This window comes from Lampetra fluviatilis, chromosome 4, assembly GCF_964198595.1.
Source record: "Lampetra fluviatilis chromosome 4, kcLamFluv1.1, whole genome shotgun sequence".
Classification (NCBI taxonomy): domain Eukaryota; kingdom Metazoa; phylum Chordata; class Hyperoartia; order Petromyzontiformes; family Petromyzontidae; genus Lampetra; species Lampetra fluviatilis.
In genome coordinates, this window is record NC_136278.1 from 27,980,919 (window position 1) to 28,002,440 (window position 21,522).

A 21,522-nucleotide genomic window follows, 5' to 3' on the forward strand; every position below is an offset into this window, starting at 1 on the left:
TTGAAACAATGGGCACTTTATTTGTTTTTAAATCCCCAATGCCTCTGCCCCACCACCCATCAGTATAAATAGGTACAGCAGAGTGATTGGGTCAAGCAAGGTTGGTTGTGGTGGGGTAAAGAATGGGTAATCCCAGCTCTTTCAAGAGGTCTGGCCAGTGTGGAAGAGTAGGCCAAATACCATCTAGAGGGGCTGGAGGTCCCTTCCACCAGCAGTGGTAATTAGCAAGCAATTGCAGGGTTGCACCTTTACCTTCCATCTATTATATTGCGGAGTGTGACGGAATCACGACGCTCGAGGAGAAATAAAAAATGCTTAACCGTCAATTGTATCAAACGAATGCAAAATGCGTATTTTTTTCCCACTTTGCGAACACGTTCACTTTCGTTGTTGTTGCGTGAAATAAAAACACGTTTTTGGTATTTTCCCACTTTGTGCCAATGTGCAAAAGGCACCAGTTCAAAATCGTAACGACTTTAACATTGAAGCATTTCCCGCTGACAAGGCAGAATACAATAAGGTGGCTCCCGCTTTCCGACGTGAGCAACGTTGCAAATCGTAACTCGATGTCCCGAAATGAAGAAATTGCTCTCCAGAGGAAATGCCAATACTCCTTCAGAGCCCGGCACATCCTCCACATGCTGCTTTTGGCGTACGTGCAAAGAATCGGGGGGAAACGAATTGCGAGCGCTTCGCACGTGGCGCTCGGTTGAATTCGGAAATCCATCCTCACCACACGTTGCTCGACCACCGCGCTGGGCTGGGAGGCCAGCACGGAACACCAGATGTGGATGTGGGATCCGTTCGGACGAGGAACCTGCAACCCAAACATCAAGAACAACAAAAGCGGCGGCGGCGGCGCTGTCAAAAGGGGTAGCGGTCAACATGACACTCGGTTCCAGACGCCTGCCAGCGTGGATATTGGTGAACAGACAAAAGTGGAGCGATGGGAGTCAACAATTGCCACGTCAGCTCCCACCCGCCCCCCCCCCCCTGCCCGCACGGTGCGTTTCTTCGGGTTGTGCCGCGTGACGTTCCGGCACCACGTCCGACGTTTTGCTCCGCGCGCTTCTTCAGGAAGTGTGAACGTCGAACGTCGCCGGAGAAACGCGGGGCACAACCCCCAAAAGGGCGCGTCGGACAGGCAAAAATTGGAAATGCCGTTTGCAATGGGTACAAGCGCCTAAAAAACGCACCTCAAGTTGCGGCCTTAACTTTCGTGAGCTGCCCGTGCAACCTTTTCCAAGACCAAAAATCAATTTTGCCGAGCTGGCCATGAATTGCGAAATCCATGCTCGTTTTCAGAAGCAGCTAGAGCTACGATCAATGCAATTGAAAGTGACTGCAACTCTCCATGTTCTGCAAGAAGAGTTGTTCAATCAGCAATTCTAAAGAAATCAATTTTGCCTTGGCAGTGACCAACACCCCCCCGTTCCCCCCCGCAAGTGTCAACGTGTGTAATGAGCACATTCTGTTTGATTGCAAACGCCAGGCGGTCTGTCATGTCGGGCAAGCAAGTTGGCTACACGAGCCATTCACGACGACCCCACACACTTCCATCGCGAGTGACGGGATCTAAGACGGACCTGCTGGTGCCGAAACACGGCACCACGGGGACGGATTTACACCCATAGCAACCAATTTTGCGACCATTCAGATCTTAATGCTGTGGGATTTACATGGGATTGGGAACTTTCACGGGGATTTGCAGAAGCGTTAGGGCTATAGACAATACTGAGAAAAAAAAAATAACATGCATATTTAATGGTGATGGGTTTTTTTCCCCTTTGTTTTTAGCGAACAAATAATACATACGTACGTACGTACACACGCGCGCGGGTTGTGCAGTGGTTAGCGCAGTGTGTTATGACTGTGGTGACCTGAGTTTGATTCCCAGCCAGGAACTGGTTCTGGCCTCCTCCGCCTTCAACCGAAGTAAGGGCAACCAACCGTGTGACTTGCACGGTGTGCGGAGGGTCTACATGCAGTAGTGCATCGCCAAAAAAGGCGTTTATTTATTCTCAGAATAATAATATAATTATTCCACACCCACACACGGCCCGCTCTGCCGAAGACACATTCAATTCCAATAGGCTTAAATGGAACAGATTCTTGTCAAAACACAAACAGTTTTTCCACATCCGGTTTAAATTGTTTCCTAGCAAACGCCCATTAAAATGATTACATATTCCTAGAAACAAAAGCACAGATCGTAAAGCCCACATACACAAACACACAGGACCAAGATCCCCCCTATAGCCTTTAGCAGACTGTTGTTTGCAAGTTCTGTTAGCAGGCACTTATTAAGGCTGACACGGCGCATGACGGAACAGGGTGGTGTCCAGCACCATGCCTGGCTTGCCTTTGTCACTCCAGTTCTAACGTATGCACACTGTACCAGGTACTAATTTAAGGCTGAGTCGACCTAGGGCAGGTTAATAAAACCGGTTCAGATATCGCTCGCTACTGATGTTAGCCGTGGCTGAGAAACAAACCCAAGTCTGTGAATCCGCAGTGCAGTGAGCGAACCACCACGACACGACTCCACGTCCCCGCACATACACACGATCGCAGCCACCATTTGCCACTAGGTGGTGGTGGCTTCACCACACGGCTTGTGCCAGGATAGGTGCACTTTCAGGCCACATGACGTGTGCAAGGCTTGCTGGCAAGAGGTCAAGGGAGATACACAAGTTGTATGGGTTCACTGACGCACGCAAAAAGAAAGAGATAAAACGCCGGTACAGCCTGTAAAAAACTATTGGGGCAAGTGCTGTTAGCGAGCACCTATTAAGGCCGGCACGGCACACGAGGAGGTGGGTGGCCAACACCACGCCCGGCCGTCTTTGTCTCCCGGGTGGTGATGTTTACACATTGCACCAAGTACTCTTTTGAGGCTGAGTCGACTTAGGGGAGGGCCAAAACTAGTTCAGATAATCGTCACTGGTGCTGGCTGTGAGCGGGAATCGAACTCGGACGCCGAGTTTGTAGCTCAGTGCGCGAACCACTACGCCACCTTTCCCCACGCATACAATCGCACTCTATTGCATTTCATGAAAGATTGCACGGGCACGTACCTCCACCACAACGCTCTCCTCCAATCGGTTGGCGGAAGGACACACTTCTCCGGACCAATCGCAGCCGGGCACCCTGACGCGCACGCACCGCAGCTCGGCGCTCTCCATCACGTAAGAGGGAAGCATCTGATTGGCCGGCAGGGCCTGGGTGTGCTCGGCCATCACCGGTTGCCCGTCGGGGCCCATGAAGGTCTGCGTCAAGTGCAGCTCGAGGTCCGAGTCGAGAAAGCTGCGCACCACGTGTCTGCCCGTGATCGTAATCTGCCACAAACGGACCACGATGCACCCTTGCTGACTTTGCGGAGGAGCGTAAACCATCGTCACGCGAACTCCGATCGTCATCCTCGCAGCGGCGGCTTTTGTCCAGCCATCGAACAAAGACGGTTACCGCATCGCGCCGCTTCTGCGGCCGTCTGGAATGCACTTGCTTCTGATATTAGATAGTCACTGGAGCTATGAACTTTTAAATCATCTAGATTGAAAACTCATTTCATTAGAACTGTTTTTTGTATTTAATTTGTTGTCCTTCGCCCGCAACCTCCGATTACACGGTGGGCTACGTACGGCGCGAAAGAAGTTCAACATACATGCAAGAGAGCGTGAGATGAACACGTAATGCGGCTGGGCAAGCGCCAAGCATTAATCAACAACACAGGGCACATTACTGCACTTACATTCGCTTAAACATACAAAAAAAACATCTGTGCACACTGCTATCTGGTGTCGGTAATCTGAAATATGATTTCACCCAGAACTTTGCACGCAACACAAGTTCAGCGCCAGGAGTTTAGTGGTGGGGGAGAGGAGGGGGGTTTGTTGCAAGTAAAGAGCAAACGGAATGCGGCGCAGTCTGGACTATGCATTGATTGAACAAAGCGCGCGCGTTAATGCAGTGGAGTCAGCTAAATACAAAAACATCTGCACAATCTCAATCTGCTTCTGTTAACGGTGACGTGAAAAATGGCAAGAGCGTTTCACCAAAACTGCACGTGTGGCTGACATTGAGGGCAATGCTAAAGAATTTACTAAATCTGTAAGTGACCTGCAGGAAGCGATATCAGTAGCTCGGGTACTGGAAGAACTCAGAGAACATAATTCAACTTTCAAATCGGTATCAAAATTGAATGATCAATGGAAGCCACAACACAGAACACTTTGGTGTTATACTTTTTATGTTTTTTACTTGAAAGAGAAATATTTCTTCACGTGTTAATACTAAATGTTGTAGCAGTTCAATCGTCAAAACCAGTTTGAGGTGGTGCTCATCTCAAACTTATAGCCAAGGCCGTTGTGAAAATTCCACATTCCTATTACATGGACCAGTTCGTTAATCCAGAGGACATCCACGATTGACTGACTCGTTTAACGGAACTCTATGCAGAGACGGCCGAGTTGACCTACGATAAAAACTTCGCGACTGTAACAGCGGTGTCCTCTAACCGCCACGCCAACGGGCCGAGCGCACAGCCAGTTGCCTCGGAGTTTGCTGCAGCACAGAAGACGTGGGGACCGGCGCGGCGATGAAAGTAGCCCGACTCTCGCAATTTCTGGCGGGCGAGTTGTGGGGCTGATGGAAGGGCACCTGCTTCTGTACGCCGCTGAGCATGATCACGGTGACGACGAGCGAGGCGACGCGCCCCTTGTACTGGATGCTGCGCAGGAAGACGCCCGGGCAGTCGATGCTGAAGGGCTCCGACCACCGCCAGTTTCCCCAGCCCTCGATGCACACGTGCAGCATCTGCGGGCGGACACGGCCCGGATGAATTGCACCACAATGTTTACAAGCGATAATTATAATAGTTGCACAAAATCAAGATTTTTTTTTATAGTTACCACGGAAGGCACACTGAGCGATATAGCTCCTTTTTCAGAAGCGACCTGGCCACGAATGAGAGCTCAACGAAGCGGCTTGTCGCGTGGAAATTTATAGCAGCCGAATACTGCAAATGCATATTGATTCGAAATGTGGAGGGAAAAACCTGAGGACCCGGAGAAAAATCCACGCGACCACGGGGAGAACACGCAAACTCCAAATATACAAGCATCGTCAGGGTCGGGATCGAACCCACGACCTCCTTTATACCAGGCGAGGTAGATAACATCTCGCCACCGTACAGCCCTCGGTCAATCTCACGTGCTGGATGAAGGCCAACCAGCACCTTTTGTGTGACCATACCAAATGATGGTCAGCGTGCAAGTAGGTGAAGGGTAGTAGGAGATCCAGCACTGGTCTAAAATAACCAGGTTAGATTAAAACGTGAGGCTCTCCCTGCAAGGGATTTGGCTACGTCATTCTAAATCATGCTGAGGATTATTGAGAGTACATACCAAAGGCTCCAACAACAGCTAAATTAAAGCAACCGATCAAAGATAACTGTCCCAATCCATCCTGCACGTCTCATCCTGCTCGTGGCATTTTGGTTGCGACTTCCTTTAAAACTAGCAGCGAGAGAGAGCCGCACAGCGTCGTCGGTATTCTTGGTTCTTTCGGTAAAGTCACGTAGAAGGGAAATAATAAAATAATAAAAAATAAGTGTTTGTCGGGTTTAACTATTGTTGAAAGGCATTAAACCTGGAACCACAAGTGGAAAATGTTCACACATGGGGACGTGATAATTACACAGCCGCAAAAACGTCAGGTGAGATATCATTTGGAAGGAATTTCCCGGTAGAATGTAAACAGGGCTGTCAAGAATTACACTGAAAATTACAATGGAAAAACTGAGAATCGTGATAAAACTTCATGCCTAAACCCTTACATTGCCACTTAATCCATGTAACGCCAATGAACCCCGTTCACCTTCTCTTCCATTAAATATTTAACATTTTGCTTCTCCGCGATTCTCTCTTTGTTTTGATTAGCGGAAAACATCATCGCTCAGTGAAATACACTTTAATAAAAGGGGGGTAATGGTGAGCAGCCAGTAACGAGGAACTGCGAAACACCTGAATTTTGCCAAATAACCTCAAGGACACGAGCAGCATAATTGCTCCTCATGACTATTTGAAAGAGCTCTTAATTTTGACAACTCCGAACTGTTACGAGTAATTTTCCCTCACGTAGAATTCCTACCGGTGACTCGTATTCCAAATGTGGGAACAGCTGTTAATACACTATTAAGAATTCAAGCACCGTTTCATATTTACACATGTGAAATTGAAAATGACGCAAGGCGGTGGGGAAAAATCAATTCAAGAGAAGCTACTACAAGGACCGGGTGATGTGCAAGTGACAGAATCCTTCGTACATGACGCTTCGGGGCACCGACTTATTTTTTCGGAGAAGTTTCTAGTCATGCAAGTGAAGCGTGTAGCCGAACATGAGCCTCAATTTGCTTTAATGGCCAATAATGGGACGCATCAATCAGGAGTACGGACCAAAAGCAGAAGCTCTGAAAACACACGCTGAGACATATTACCTCTGCACACTGCGGGGTCGGCCTTGCCAACAAAAGCACACTGTCACATTTCAGCACAGATTAAAACAATCCCCTCCTCCCTTACGTTGGGCAGTGTGTTTACTTTGGCAGGGAGGAGGCCTATCTTATTTGGACCGACTTGAAACCCAACGGGAAAGAAAGGGGGATGGAAAAATATCTGGGAAGGAAGCAGATCACACTCAATTAATTTTCCCCAAACATGTGGCTGGTGCAATGTTAGCGCGGGTAATTACGGGCAAATGAAACTGCAGCGAGTGATTGCACGATAGCGGTGAGCGGCGGGGAAGCTACTGCAAATTAAAATGGGAAGGATCGTTGGCTGTAATCAGGCAGAACAGCACCGTGGCTCAAGTTGGCGGAGGCTCGCTTTCCCCGTGGCTATGTACGTTCCAGCCCAGCGAAATGTATAATTGTTGCAGTGGAAATTATATTATTGCATTTTAATAGATTACAACTAGTTTGAAATAAACTGTCCGCAATTATATGCAAGACAAACCCAACGGGGGGGGGGATCAAATCCAGTGTGGGGCCCATGACGTCTTTATTGAAAGCAGCGCTTTGTGGATAATAACTTGTGACGTGGAAATATCCACACTGTCGAAACGTTACTATTGCGAATGTTCATCAGTGGGAAATCGCATGGCACACGTGACCCTATTGTAAGAGGAATGAGCACACAATGCTCGCGGAAACAGTAATCTGCCAAGAAATTATTAGCGGTGTGGCAATGCACGGATTCGTCGATTAAAACCGTGTCTTACGAACATGACGCATCTTATCTTATTTTATATATATATAGGGTGCCTCTGCTCAAGGCGTCAACAGAGTTTAAAAAACGGTATAATAAAATAACCATTTAGATAGTAGTCGTTATCTAAATATTGACACGATCTACGGACAATTTACCCCTCCGTAATTAAATCGCCATGATTCAAGGCAACGATTCCACCATACACATTTTGAAAACGATTCTTACACAAGCGGTTTGAAGCAAATTGTAACACAATTAATCGATTCATCGCTACACCTCTACCCACAAAGACCCCCGTGTAGACGCACAGACTTGCCGGAGGACAAGCGCCACCTTTGTCTCCACAGAGCCGATGTTTTCCCACTGCACCAGCTACTCATTTAAGGCTGAGTTAGCCTAGGACAGGGGTCGGCAACCTGCGGCTCCGGAGCCGCATGCGGCTCTTTTGAACCTTGACCGCGGCTCCGGGGCGGATGCTAGCGAGGGGAGGAGGCGCACTGTGACACCTGCTCTGGCGTTGCCGCTGCTGACAGGTCGCCGCTCAGCTCCACACTGCCCGCCCGGTGACAGGCAATAACGTTGCCGTTGCTTTGTCACATGTTTGGAAGAAGTAAAAACCTTCCTGGGCAGCAAAGAGCTCACCTTTGCTGAGCTGGAACAGCCAGAGTGGCTGGAAAAATTACATTTTATGGAAGACATGACAGCACATCTAAACACGCTAAATACAACCCTTCAGGGGAAAGGAGGCACAGCCCTGCACATGCTGGAGGAGGTTTTGGCATTCGAGCGCAAGTTGACAGTGTTTGTCAAAGATTTACAGAGAGGTACACTGTCTCACTTTCCCTCTTTGAGAGAGTTCAAACAAAGTCATGATACGATAAATTTGGAATATTTCAAGTCTGCAATCACCACAATGCAAAGTTCTTTTGGGAAACGATTCTGTGAGTTCAGAGAGGAAAAAACGACATTATCCTTCCCTGTCACTCCCCTGGCGATCGATCCATCCCTATTGAATATGACTGCATTTGCAGGTGTAAGTCAACCTGATCTTGAGATGGAACTGGCCGATATAGCCGACAAAGATATATGGGTGTCCAAGTTCAAATGCTTGACCGCTACTCTTGAGGATGTTGCCCGTCAGAAGGCCATTCTGGCTCAGAATCATAAATGGAGTGATATTGAAAACCTTCCCAAACAGGACAAACTTGTATTCGAAACATGGAATGCCATCCCCAACACTTATATAAACATGAAAAAGTATGCATTTGGAGTCCTGTCGATCGTCGGCTCCACATATGTATGTGAGCAGGTCTTCTCCAACATGAACTATATTAAAAACAAACATCGATCACGCCTCACAGATTACAGCTTGCAAGCCTGTGTGAAAATGAAGGTGACGTCTTACAGCCCTGATGTGCAGACACTGTGCACTGAGGTTCAGGAGCAAAAATCCCATTAACCAGGTAATTTAGCTATTAATTTGCAAAAATATATTTTACATTGTTAAGTGAAAAAGTCCTTTTTTTTATTCAGATTGACAGCTGACTGCACGATCCTGTATATAGCAATAAGGTAAGAAACAATATATGCAGTGTTATATTTGTTTTGCGGCTCCCAGTTTATTTTTTCCTTCGGAAACGGGTCCAAGTGGCTCTTTATGTCTTAAAGGTTGCAGACCCCTGGCCTAGGAGGAGGGGGGGGGGCAAGGACCGCTTCAGACATTGCCAGGGCTTCGGCAATCGAACTCGGGCCGCTGGGTTCGTAGCATGCTGCCGCTGACCACTACCTCCACCTGTCCCATCCTCAACGCGCCCGCGGCATATGCACGCGCATGCGTCGTCCCCGTACCTGTGCGATTTTGTGCGACCTCCATGAGTATTGGTGCATCTGCCGACTGGACAGAAGAATGCTCTCGTCTGTGTCCACCTGCCCCAGCCTCAGGGTCTCCTGGGTCTCATTGCAGATGATGAAGTGGCTGAACAGGTGGTCTTCAGCATTGGGGCTGCCAGCCTGCGCAAGCACATGGAAACAATTGCCGTGCCAGAAAATAGCATAAAATCCCCTTTAAAACACCAAGGGCTTTGACCCCAGAGTAAATTACATCTGAGAGATGGAAGAAAAAAACGAGAGAGAGAGAGAAGGAAAAATGAAAGCTTCGTGATTTGAAAAAAAAAAAAGGCGACTTGTAATAACAACGCATGTGATGGTCAATTTATAAATGTTCACCACCACCTGCAGAAAGAGCTGGGGAGCTGTAGCCGTGCGGGACTAGCAACGTCGATGAAAGGAAAATAGTTTTTTTTTTTTACAGAAGGATTAACTCCAACCACCAGTCTGAGAGCTTAATCGTTGCGGACGATTCATGAAAACAAAAGAAGATTATTTCTGACAGGGCGGGATTAACCGATTCAAAACAACAATAATATGTGAATAAAAATGTATGTTAAACACTAAGGGGGGAGGGGGGGGTGACAGAGCGATTGATGCGTCTGAAGATTCGATAAACTCTCGAGGGTGGTTTAGATTATTTATATTATTTAGCTGCTATACATTTCTTACGTGATAAGCCACTTCGTTGAGCTATCATTTGTGACCAAGTCGTTTCTGACAAAGAGCTACATAGCTCAGTGGGCTTAGACCTGGTAAAATGAAAAAAAATTGCTTAGTTTGATTTTGGTTTATATTTTTCGTGATTCGCTTACCGTTCCTATACTTTGCACTCATATCTTATTTTTGTATTGATTTTTATTGTAATCGTTCTGACCAACTCCTACTGGATGTCTGTGAAAAATAAATTTATAGCTCATCAGATTCCTTCATTATAAATAAATATTTCTGATTCTGATTCCAGTGACAATATTCCAATTATTTGCAGCACGCATGAAAAGCTTCGCTTCCAACACACCTCATTTGATGCATGCGTCACGAGTCTCATAACCAACGTTCATTGACGAATAGATGCATCGTTCGATCCTATTCAACACTCACTGCCTTCTCCACTTCAGTCAATGTAGTTTGTGTCTCGTCTGTCTTGTCCCATCTGTGTCCTTCTCTATCATATCCAATTCAATCGGCAAACTTGTTTGTGAGACGCATTAGATCATTTTGGCCGCTCTTCTAGGGTAGCCGTTGAAAATAACACGTGACGTGCGACGATAAAAACAACGTCATTTATTCACTCAGGAGTCTGACGATTCCTCTTTACGACAATTCTACATCCTGGTCAAGGACCGACTCGGCCCTTATCCTTGTATGGTATATAAAGTTAGGACCACTTCGTGTGTAGCGGAAAAGTGCCTTTCTTATGTGTAGACTCAATCCTACCATAGGAATGTGTAATTTCCACGGGCTCATAGCCGTCGACAGGAGATGCACGCTATCCCAGACTCATTTGCGCAGAACGCAAAACGACATCAACTCTCGTTTTACTTTAAGTGGACTGGACGACAACGAACGAGCGATTAAGAGGACGCTGCTGAATACGTGAGAAACAAGGAAACGCTAAGTGAGCAGGCGCCTAAGGAAACAACGCTGAAGGTGCCAAGCAAGCGGCGTGGCGAGCCAACCCTACGCGAGAGATCCCGAGCGAGCGAGCGAGAGATCCCGAGTGAGCGGTGCGGTGACGTGACGTGCGGACGGGCCGGGTCACCTCTGTCCACGCCTGCACGGCCGTCGCGAGCGTGTGCACGGTGTACTGGCCGACGCGCACGAACACGGGCTCCACGCGCACGCGGGCGCGCACGGCGACTCCGGCGTCGTCATCGCCCCCCCCGCCGGCACCGCCGCGCGTCACGCGGAGGCGCGCCCGGGCGCGGAACGGCTCGACGGCGGGGCGCAGCGTGAGGCTGCGGTGTTCGAGCACGCGGGCCTCCGCGGCCGTGCTGACGCGCGCGTGCGTGCGCGAGGGAGCGCCCTCCCAGTGCAGCGCGGAGACGCGCGGCTCGTCCAGCGACACCACCAGGAACTCGTGCTCGCCCGGCGTCCTGCGGTCCGGCACGAACGGGCGCAGGCGGGGCGGGCAGCCTACCGGGACGGGAGGGGGAGGCACGCGGGGGAAAAGCGCGGCGGAAGACGTTTGCGCGGGCTAATCGTTTTGCTTCCGTTTCGGCGATCGAACGCAATGTGGCGCAGGCCGTCATCGTTAACGCTTTCCCACTGAGGTTGACAGCGTTCATGCATCAGCCGAACTGGGTCTCAAGACTCTTGTTCAGGAGGGAGTCCTGCCAAGTTTTCGCAGTTGGGGGCGATGTTTCTGGTGTAATCCTAACTGAGCAATTTGCAGGTCATGTTTCACCATTGTGAATGTTTGGGGAACACCAGTTCAACTGTATGTGTTGCTTTTATTTTAACTAAAAATGGTCCAAAATGAATATAAAATATTGTTGTATATAGCTGTATCGTGTTGCTTACCATCTCAGAATACAGAGCTTCAAATACTGAGATGCTGGGTTTTAAACCAAATTGCAGCCTCTTGTGATTATTTAGGCTTTCAAGGGTAATTCATTGATGGTGCCAGTATGATAATTAAATGTGGTTTTTCACTTAGCATGTATAATTTTCAGTTCTGAGAAGTAATAATACTGGCGAGACTCTCATGCGTTCAGCTTTCCTTGGTAGCAGTCCATTTAGAAAAGAGAACGTCTCAAAACATGCAGATAACACAGGTCAGTTGAATGGATGTCAGGCGAGTATGTATGTTGAACTTCCTTCGCACCCTACGTAGTCAACCGTGCCAATCGGAGGTGCGAAGTAGATCTGTCACCGCCACCTTCTGCGGGCTGTTTAGCAACACGGGACAATGCCCTGCTGCTCTGTGTAAAATTCGCAATGGACGCTTCGTTTCAGCAAGTGGCCACGACTGCACGAACTTTGTACAGAACCACCGTGGACATGCAGCGGTTCAAGTTCAAGTTCATTTATTGATATAGCCCTGTGAGCCATTCGGCTCTTGAATCGGGTGCAACCGCAACAAACAAAAAACAAAAACATGAACAAGAAAACATCTTAAAGTGACTATGTGCAAACAGAAAATCCAAGAAAAGACAGCAAAATGTTGCAGAAAAAGCACCGTACACCAACACTGTGTGCACAAATCCCAGTGGGATGCAAGTCAAACAACAACAACCACAAGACAACTTAGATTAAGACCATCAGTCTAACTCTGTACTACAACAAACAAACATGGCCAAACCAAAAAACGTTTCGAAAATCACCAAAATAAAGCCATAAAAGCAATAGGAACTGTGACCGAATTTTCACAATAAACGACGTAAACAACAAGTACTACCAAACTCTGCAGCCATAGCTGGCTGCATGAGTCACTCCACAACAGTAGGAGCATCAGTGTGCGATCTGTCCGTGGGTAAGAGTGAGATGGATGGTAGCAGCACCGGACTGTGAGAGATGGCAATGGCGTGGAGAGGCTTTCATTCAGCAACGGCAGATTACGATTGCCGACGATGACGATGACGACGACCGAACTGCTCACCGTGTGACCTCTACTAACCTGCGCTGAACTGGCTGGCGTGGTGCAGAAGGTGCAGCTGCAGGCAGCTGAGCCGCAAGGACGCTCCGAGAGCCGGAACCCACGCCGGCGAGAAACTCGAGTCGACGCGCATGCAGGCGGCCAGGGCCATGGGTGACACGAGCGGGTCGCACACGCCCTGAGAGCCACTCTCACCATCGACGCTGCACAGCGCGCGGACGGCAGTCACTCAGCTGCTCATTGCAGACCCGCGGTTCCCCAATAGAGGGTTGTTTTGGGTTAGATCGCATAAATATAGTGGTGAGTGTAGTGGCGATTTTCTATTTGATTGTGTTTCTCCCTTGCGATGGGACTTTGTCGGATGGACGTTGAGATTTATAAGGAGCACGGGGTGACCAATAAGGTCTGAATTGGTCTGTAATAAGGTAGGCACCGATAAATGGGGTTGAACAGGTATGGCAAGCGCGCGATGCGGTGACCATCTTTGTTCTTTGACTCAGTGAGAATAGGGAGGTGCTTATCTCCGGCATAGTGCCCACGAGCCAGTGGTGGTTATATTCCGTATTCTCTGGGGCAGAGGTCGGTCAGTCCATCTGCAGGGAAACTGCTGTTGATGTCCCACAAAAGCAGTCCTCATTTCTTCCACACTAGAATTTTGAAGGTGGCTTTAAGTGGACACCTGGGGTCAGGATTCCAACTGGAATTGCTTCCGACTGCAAAAAAACACACTTTACGCCATGTATTTGGACGTTTACTCCTCGTGCACCTGTTGCAATAATGCGCAAGTTTCTTAACTCAAACCACAACATCTGCAGCCAGCAGTATATTTGTGTACACCACGGCCTGTCGCTCGGTATGTCACGTGTGGTGGGGTAAAGTGTTGGTGCTTCCACCTCTAGCATGGGAGAAGGGGCCAAAGTGCCCTTCGGAGTGGTTCTATGCACCTCTCTCAAAGTTGAGACCCTACCACCAACAGGGGCAGCGAGCAAGCAATTGCAGGGCTGCGCCTTTACAAGGGTTACAGCCACACATCCCATTATCACGGTTGGCTACGTACGGTGCAAACAAAGTTCAACATACAAAGATCAAACAAAGATCCCCCATTTAGCCTTAACAGACTGTAGGGGCAAGTGCTGTTAGCGAGCATCTATAAATGTTGGCATGGCACACGAGGGGGTGGGCGGCCAACACCACGCCCGGCCGCCTTTGTCTCCCTAGTGATGGTGTTTACACATCGCACCAGGTACTAATTTGCAGCTGAGTCGACCTAGGGGAGGCCTGGGACCGGTTCAGATAATCGTCACTGGTGTTGGCTGTGAGCGGGAATCGAACCCGGGTCGCCAGGTTCATAGCGAGCGCGCTAACCGCTACACTACCGCTCCCCACAACATACATTCACAAAGATCCCCCGTATAGCCTTAACAGACTGTAGGGGCAAGTGCTGTTAGCGGGCACCTATGAAGGCCGGAACGGTACACGAGGGGGTGGGTGGCCAACACCACGCCCGGCCGCCTTTGTCTCCCTAGTGACGTTGTTTACACATCCCCACCAGGTACTCATTTGCGGCTGAGTCGACCTAGGGGAGGCCGGGGACCGGTTCGGATAATCGTCACTGGTGTTGGCTGTGAGCGGGAATCGAACCCGGGTCGCCAGGTTCATAGCGCAGCGCGCTAACCGCTACACTACCGCTCCCCACAACATACATTCACACACATACAAACGTGCGCACCATCATTTACAACGAGAGGGGCTGCAAGCAGGCGGATTCATGACAACCGGCCCTTCGTCCGACTGAAACACACGCACGCACGGTCGCGCGTCGTCACCTCTGCTCTTCGGGAGTGTCCTGCCCGTTGTGCAGCACCACCCTCCACATGTCGGCCGCCACCACCTCGGCCTGCTCCTCGGCCAGCGCGGGGCTGGGCAGCTGCAGCTCGCAGGCGCGGCTCTCCGACAGGCTGAAGTCCCGGTAGCGGACAAACGCCATCTTCAGCTCGTCGTAGTACTCCAGCGAGCACGGCACCTGGAGTCCACGCGGCAGCAGCGACACAGCTCGTGAGGTGGAAGTGACTTGAGGGCAGCATGGAGGGGATCGCCAAGCTCATAATAATGTAAACTATCTGGAGTATAATGTAAAGAGTATAATGTAAACTGTTACAGTTCGTCGTGAGAATTGTTTTCCAACTTACCGGCGAGCTAAAAACGACAATAATTGGCACGGTGAAACGATTGTGCACTTGACGATTTAATTTGATCGGCTCTGTCGGACGGCAAAAGGTTTCGCGACAAAAAAAATTTGGCCAGATCTTTACGTGGCCCCAGCTCAGAAATCAATTGTAGTTTTCCTATGCGCCTGAAGTATAAATATTGTAATGGGTATATGTTACCTGCTATAACATGCACACGCACAGCCCTCCCCACACCACGTAGGTTGAGGGGGTTATAAGACGATACATGATGGTCAGTGTGGTTTGGTGAATGTGGGGCGCATAGATTGGGAACATAGTACAGTTAATCAATAGAGTTTGCTGCGCTGCCCCCCACATGAATGAGCTCCGCAGCAGCCTGTAGCACCTGTTACATGCACGGCCGTCGCCCATCCAAGTCACTATCCAGGCTAAAACCTTCTTAGCTGTGAGATCTGATGGGATCGGGCATATTTGATTTGCTCATAGGCATTATGACTTACGGATCAGAAAACGGAGCAAATGGTGAAGAGTGCAGAGAGAAGCATGGTCAGATGCATGCCTTGAATTACGCTGCGAGACAAAGGCGAACACGTGGCGAGAAAAACACACACTCGAGCTAAAGACGTCACATTGATTTAAGCAAAGGAAGTTGGCTTGGGCGGGCGAGTAATCAAGACTAATGGTGAACAGCGAGCGGCATGTCTTGGGGTTGCGCTGCGTGTTCGGAGTATGGCTTCCTGGGGAAGCTCCCAGACTTGAGATACTCTGCCGCACGATACGCGTCACAACCCGAAAACAACATCGGAGACCGCTCGGCCACAGCGTGTTGCTAACAGGGGACACGGATGCGCATTTGGCCAGATCTTTACATGGCCCAACTCAGAAATCAATTGTAATTCATGCCACGGTGGCGAGATGGTAGCTACTTCGCCTGGTATACAGGAGGTCATTGGGTTAGATGCCGACCCTGACGCCTGGATATTTGGAGTTTGCGTGTTCTCCCCGTGGATCTTTCTCCGGGTCCTCCGGTTCTTCCCTCCACATTTAGAAACACGCGTGTCGAGTGTTTGGCCGCTATACATTTCCACGCGATAAGCCACTTCGTTGAGCTATCAGATTTGCGGCCAGGTCGCTTCTGAAAAAGAGCTACTACATAGCTCAGTGTTGCGGGGGGAGGGGGGCCTCACCTGGCACGATAAAAAAACAGTTCACAGTTTAGTTTTAGTTTAAGTTGCCTGCAAAACGTCGCCGAGGTCAGCGGTGCTGATGTCGGGGTCCTCGGTGGTGTTGAACGGCACCGGAGCGATGCGCACGCGCGTGAGCACGCGCGGCTCCGGGTAGCGCCACAGCATCGTGCCGGCGCTCTCCTCCGTCTCGTTGTAGAAGACCACCTCCTGCACGTTCGGCAGCAGCTTCTGACTCTCTGCGCGCGACGGGGGCCCAACGGGGAGCGTCGTGTGTTGGTACGTGCGTTGAAGCTTTGTCGCACCGTAGTCAATACGAGCGCTTCTTTCGCGCCCGCGGCATAGCTGCGGTTGGCCGCGCACGGTGCGAAAGTAAGTCCAACGCACGTACGTAACGTAACATACAATATCGTACCCGAATGTATGATGGAAAAAGAATAGGCTTTATCCTTCGCGGCAATGACACAGGAGGTGTCAAGAAGTTCAAACGCCAAATGGACACCGATTGCAAGGCATCAAGTCTGCATTAACCACACATTATGCTTGTGGTAAAACATGCAAACCAACGAGCTTTGATAATAATAATAATGTGTGCATTGTCCTCGGAACTGATTGGCTTACACCGGATGCAGCCTCCTTTATCGCCTTGTCCCACCACCAGTGTTAGACCAGGGAACGCCGAAAGGCAAACAGCACAAAGGCAATACAAATATAAAAGCACGGAGAGCTCAGGTTGAGCAGCTATAATCTCAACGCCGCATTATTGCCGCGACGACGGGTAAAGCCTCTTCTTTTTTCCATCGTCTTGATAATGGCACGAAAAACGGCCCGAGAGACTGCTGCATCACTTTCAGTTTCTGACAAATTTCCACACGCGTGGAGTTAAATGCCAGACATCGTGCCAAACGACTCGCGGTAGAACATGAAGACCTCTCGAGCAGCTGTCCAGTGCAACCGCAAAAACCTACCCAGTGGATTTTCAGTTTTGGCTCCTGCCCCGTAGGAAGGATTCACATTGAAGTTTACACGAATAACAAAAAATCGCAAATTCTAAACACGTGTGATATCATACATGCGCCGTGAGCATTCTCATCTATTTTAATTGACACGCTGCTTCCACGTGTATGGAGGTAAAGGCGCAACCCTGCAATTGCTTACTGTCACCTCTCTGGACGACACTTCCACGCTGGCGAGACCTCTTGAAAAACGCGGCGATTACCCACATTGTACCCAATAAGCAACCTATCCTACTAACTGATTAACCCTTTCCCATTGTGAGACATCTGCAAGTTGCAGGGTGCGGGTCCCATTCACCGCTGAATCTGGGAACGCACAAGCGGCTCAGCATTAATTTTACTTAGAGAGGCGTAACGCTGTTGTTTTTAAAGACACTGTAATCACCGCGGAGAACTGTAGCGACACGACTGCACTCTATGATAGCTTGCAGCAAACTGTAACACACGCCCTCCCGCATGGCCTTGTGGGAACCTCGGTACTGACGACGTTATTTCATTTTTTCTTCCGGTTTCATTTTTGATAATGTACATGCACGTCATCGTTCGTGTACGTCATCATACATCATCGGAACGGAATCGGAATAAAAAACGATGACATGCATGTAACATCATTGCACATGCAAGTCATCGGAGTGTAATATCGGAAGTACAACTTACGACGTACACGGATGTAAACGCACGTCATCAAAACGGGAAAGGGTTCATTGCGGTGCACCCGTTAACACTGCCACTTTGTAAAGACGTGCAGTCAACGTGGAGCGATCCATTGCCGGGGGAGGGAGGGTAGGGGAGGGGAGGGGAGCTGGCGAGCCCGTCCACCTGCGTCGGGGATGTAATGGAAGAGGCCGGTGCGCAAGTCGTCGGCGCTGTGCTCGGCGGTGCAGGGCCTGGCACGGCGCTCCTTGGCGTGGGCGGCCGCGGTGACGGCGCGATGCTGCGCCGGCTCTCTCGGCAGCCCCCGGTGCGACGCCAGCAGCTGCTGCAGCAGCGTGAGGCAGCGCACGTGGTCCTGGCCCCAGAAAACCTTGCGCGCAGCAACAGAGACAAAGCCTTGACAAGATTCCGTAGGAGGCAAACGCTGTTGACGAGCATCTATGAAGGCCGGTTCACGACGGGGTGAGGTGGCCAGCACCACGCCCGAACCGCCTTTCTCTCCCCGGTGGCGATATTTACACACCGCACCGGGTACACTCGTTTGAGGCTGAGCCGATCTAGGGGACGCCCAGGACTGATTCAGATAATCGTCCATGGTGTTGGCCGTGAGCGGGAATCAAACTCGGGTCGCTGGGTTCGTAGTGCGACGCGTTGACTCTTACGCTACCGCGCGGAGCCGCACACACGCGTACACACACCGGCTCAGCGTTACCGGTGCACTGCTGCATCTGTGTTTGTAAACCCAGGGAGTGAGAACCACGGTGGCAAGATGTGAAATGCTTCGCCTGGTATACAGGGGGTTGTGGGTTCGATCCCAACCCTAACGCCTGTATATCTGGAGTTTACATGTCGATCTCCAGGTGGTCACGTAGATTTTTCTCCGCGTCCTCCGGTTTTTCCCTCCAGATTTAGCATCAACATGCGTTCCGAGTATTTGGCTGCTATAAATTTACACGCGATAAGCCACTTCGTTGAGCCTTCATTAGTGGCGAGGTCGCTTCTGAAAAAGAGCTACGTAGCTCAATGAGCCTTCACCTGGTAAAATAAAAATAGACACAGTTTAGTTCGTAGTTTATTCTCACCGAGGGCCAAATAGGACTTTCGAATACCTTTGGAGGGGCCATGCATTCGCACACACCTCGCCCACTGCTATCCTTACAAGAGGCAAACTGTGGTTGCTTCTGAAGAAAATGGCCTTCTGCCGTGAGAATGTGGAATTTCCACCCAAGGTTCAGGACCATCGATGGAGGCGCGCAAAGCGCCCATTTGTTCGTTTGAGAAGAGAGACACTCGGACTTGATGTGACATCTCTTGCGGCGCATTCGCTGTGCATACGATGCATTATTTACAGCCTTTGATCATTCCGCTACAAGATGAAGGCCCCTACAACTGATCTATTATGGACATTGTTTGACCATACTTCAGCACGTTGGTCAGTAGGGGTTGGCGAAGGTAGTGCCGCCGAGGACTGGTTTACGCAGCACTCACCGCTAATGTTAGCCGTGGCCCGGGAATCAAACCTCAGGTCACCGGGGCTTAGAGCGCAATGCTCTAACTACGGCTGCACCCGCTGTGGATATGCCACATGTTTTAAACTACGTACATACACGCAGGTAAGAACCCCTAGCGGACGCAATACATCTTACAAGTTGAATAGAGGAAATTCATAAATATTGCTCCAGCTCTAACGTCTATACTTAGAGTCCTGCTGTCAGTATGAAGCAAAAAAAAAGATATGTGCGTATGCATGCGTATGTGCAGCTCGCAGTTTTATTTTTCATTTACAGGAAGCCTACGTTCTATTTGATTCATTACCTTTGCCTTACTTGTGTCGCATAACAAAAACAACGTTAAAATCATCATCGCGAATTCTATTTTATGCGCAGCGTTTGAAGTTGGCTCCAAAAGCACAACCAGATGTCCCGAACCTATCTCGACCATCACGCGGTGGTGAAGGGGCATTTTTGCTCCACAAATTTCGACCGGTTGTCTCCTGCGCCGTTCCTCCCAGATGCTCATCGCACGTTCGTTTGGGTCGAAGGTCGTCCGCTAATTTGAAATGTCACCGTCACACTTGCAACACGTGCCCGTTTCACTCCGCGGTTTGTCAGGCAGTGACCAGCGAAGCTCCGAAGAGCGGCAAAAAATGTACCTCCTGAATCTAACAAGTGAAATGTACAACTGTATAACTGCACGCCATTAGACACGCTTGTGAAAATAAGTCCTATAAGCAAGGAGGCATCGACAGGTGCTTAGAGGAAAAGTTTTAAAGACAGTTTCAGCGGCACCAAGAGAGCACTCCGTAGCGCCAAAACAGCACTGCCGAATGTTTCACCTCGACATCCGTGTCGCTTTTGAAAGGCACTTTAAAGTCCCTTTTTCTGCTACGAACAACTCAATTCGGACTGCAGAAAACGAGCAACCTGAGGAGCTAATGTACAAGACAACGATTCAGTTTAAGCCTACGTGTTCAACTGAATAACGTTTGGGGTTCGTCCTTCTTGAACAAGGGGAGACCTCCAATATCTGCGGTTGCGACAAAATGGACCGCAAGGAATGAGAAGAGCAGCAGCGACTACATTCCCTCGCGCCGCGCACGCACGGCACGGGCTGCGTCTACGCCTGCTCACGCCACGACCGAACGAGTTATTTGGTCCCGGGACCAGCGGATCTCTGCTCAGGAAAAGCACCAGCGAGGGCCGGCTGTCCAAGGCAAGTGTCTGCGGGAAGCGAAACCGAGCAAAGGCCTTGGGGGGTCACAATTCATGAAAATAGCCGAGGCTAATCAAACCATAACAAAAGATGAACAGAAAAGCAACGAGTATTTATCTCAATCCTTATCTAGTTACAACTCTCTAACTATTTTGTTTCTATTTCTGTTATCTCACTAGACCTATATATGTTGGCTGTAACTCTCCCGCAATCTTAAAAGGGTGCCCAGAAATCAACGTATGTATGCTGAAATTCTTTCGCACCGTATTAGCCAGCCATGCTAATCGGAGGCGCGGCGGAAGGACAACAAACTAAACAGAAAAAGCATTCATAAAGAAATTAGTTGTCAATGGAGATTATTTAAAAGTGCATGGCTCCAGTGGCTTCCTAATATCAGAAGGAAGAGCGCTTCCAGACGGCCGCAGAAGCGCATCTGAAAGCGCGCGATGCGGCGACCGTCTTTGTTCGATGGCCAGTCAAAATCCGCTGCTGCGAGGACGACCACCGGAGTTCGCGTGATGGTTTACGCTCCTTGACGAGATCAGCAAGGTCATCGTGGTTCATTTGCGGCAATCACTTTGTGTGTAACGGGCGCGACCTCATAACTTATTCGTTGGGCAAAATGAAGCCTACGTCTGGCTTAGGGTGCCAGGGTACCCCCCTCTCCCCCCTCAGCGGTGTTTGGGGGACGCTCTCACCTGCACGAGGCCCAGGTCGACGTAGACCAGCAGCTTGGGGAGCACCTCCGAGGCGCCGCTGTGGCTGCACCACTTGGCGTCGGCGCGGACGCTGCCGCAGAACGGGCCGAGCAGCGAGCGGGAGCAGTCGCGCAGGCTGGTCTTGAGCAGCGCGTCCGTGAGCCGCACCTCGGCGGACAGCGACTGCAGCGAGCCTGCGGCGAGGACGAGTACGCGGGGACGAATCAGCACGTGCGGCGATAGGCCCGGCGACAACTACACGGGCTCGTAGATTTATTTTAGAGGCCCACTGAGCCGTTAGCTCCTTTTTCAGAAG

At 49.9% G+C, this 21,522-nt stretch overlaps 1 protein-coding gene across 1 annotated transcript in view; it reads right to left on the reverse strand.

Annotated features, from left to right (window-relative positions):
- The window catches only part of LOC144931718 (intermembrane lipid transfer protein VPS13B-like), a 301,466-nt gene that overhangs the window by 31,309 nt on the left and 248,635 nt on the right, over positions 1 to 21,522 (reverse strand). Inside the window, 10 exon segments of the mRNA XM_078855932.1 lie at positions 734 to 817; positions 3,078 to 3,338; positions 4,660 to 4,815; positions 9,117 to 9,278; positions 10,918 to 11,291; positions 12,775 to 12,956; positions 14,580 to 14,776; positions 16,178 to 16,365; positions 17,962 to 18,166; positions 21,207 to 21,400. Coding sequence (XP_078712058.1) covers positions 734 to 817; positions 3,078 to 3,338; positions 4,660 to 4,815; positions 9,117 to 9,278; positions 10,918 to 11,291; positions 12,775 to 12,956; positions 14,580 to 14,776; positions 16,178 to 16,365; positions 17,962 to 18,166; positions 21,207 to 21,400 — 2,003 coding nt within the window.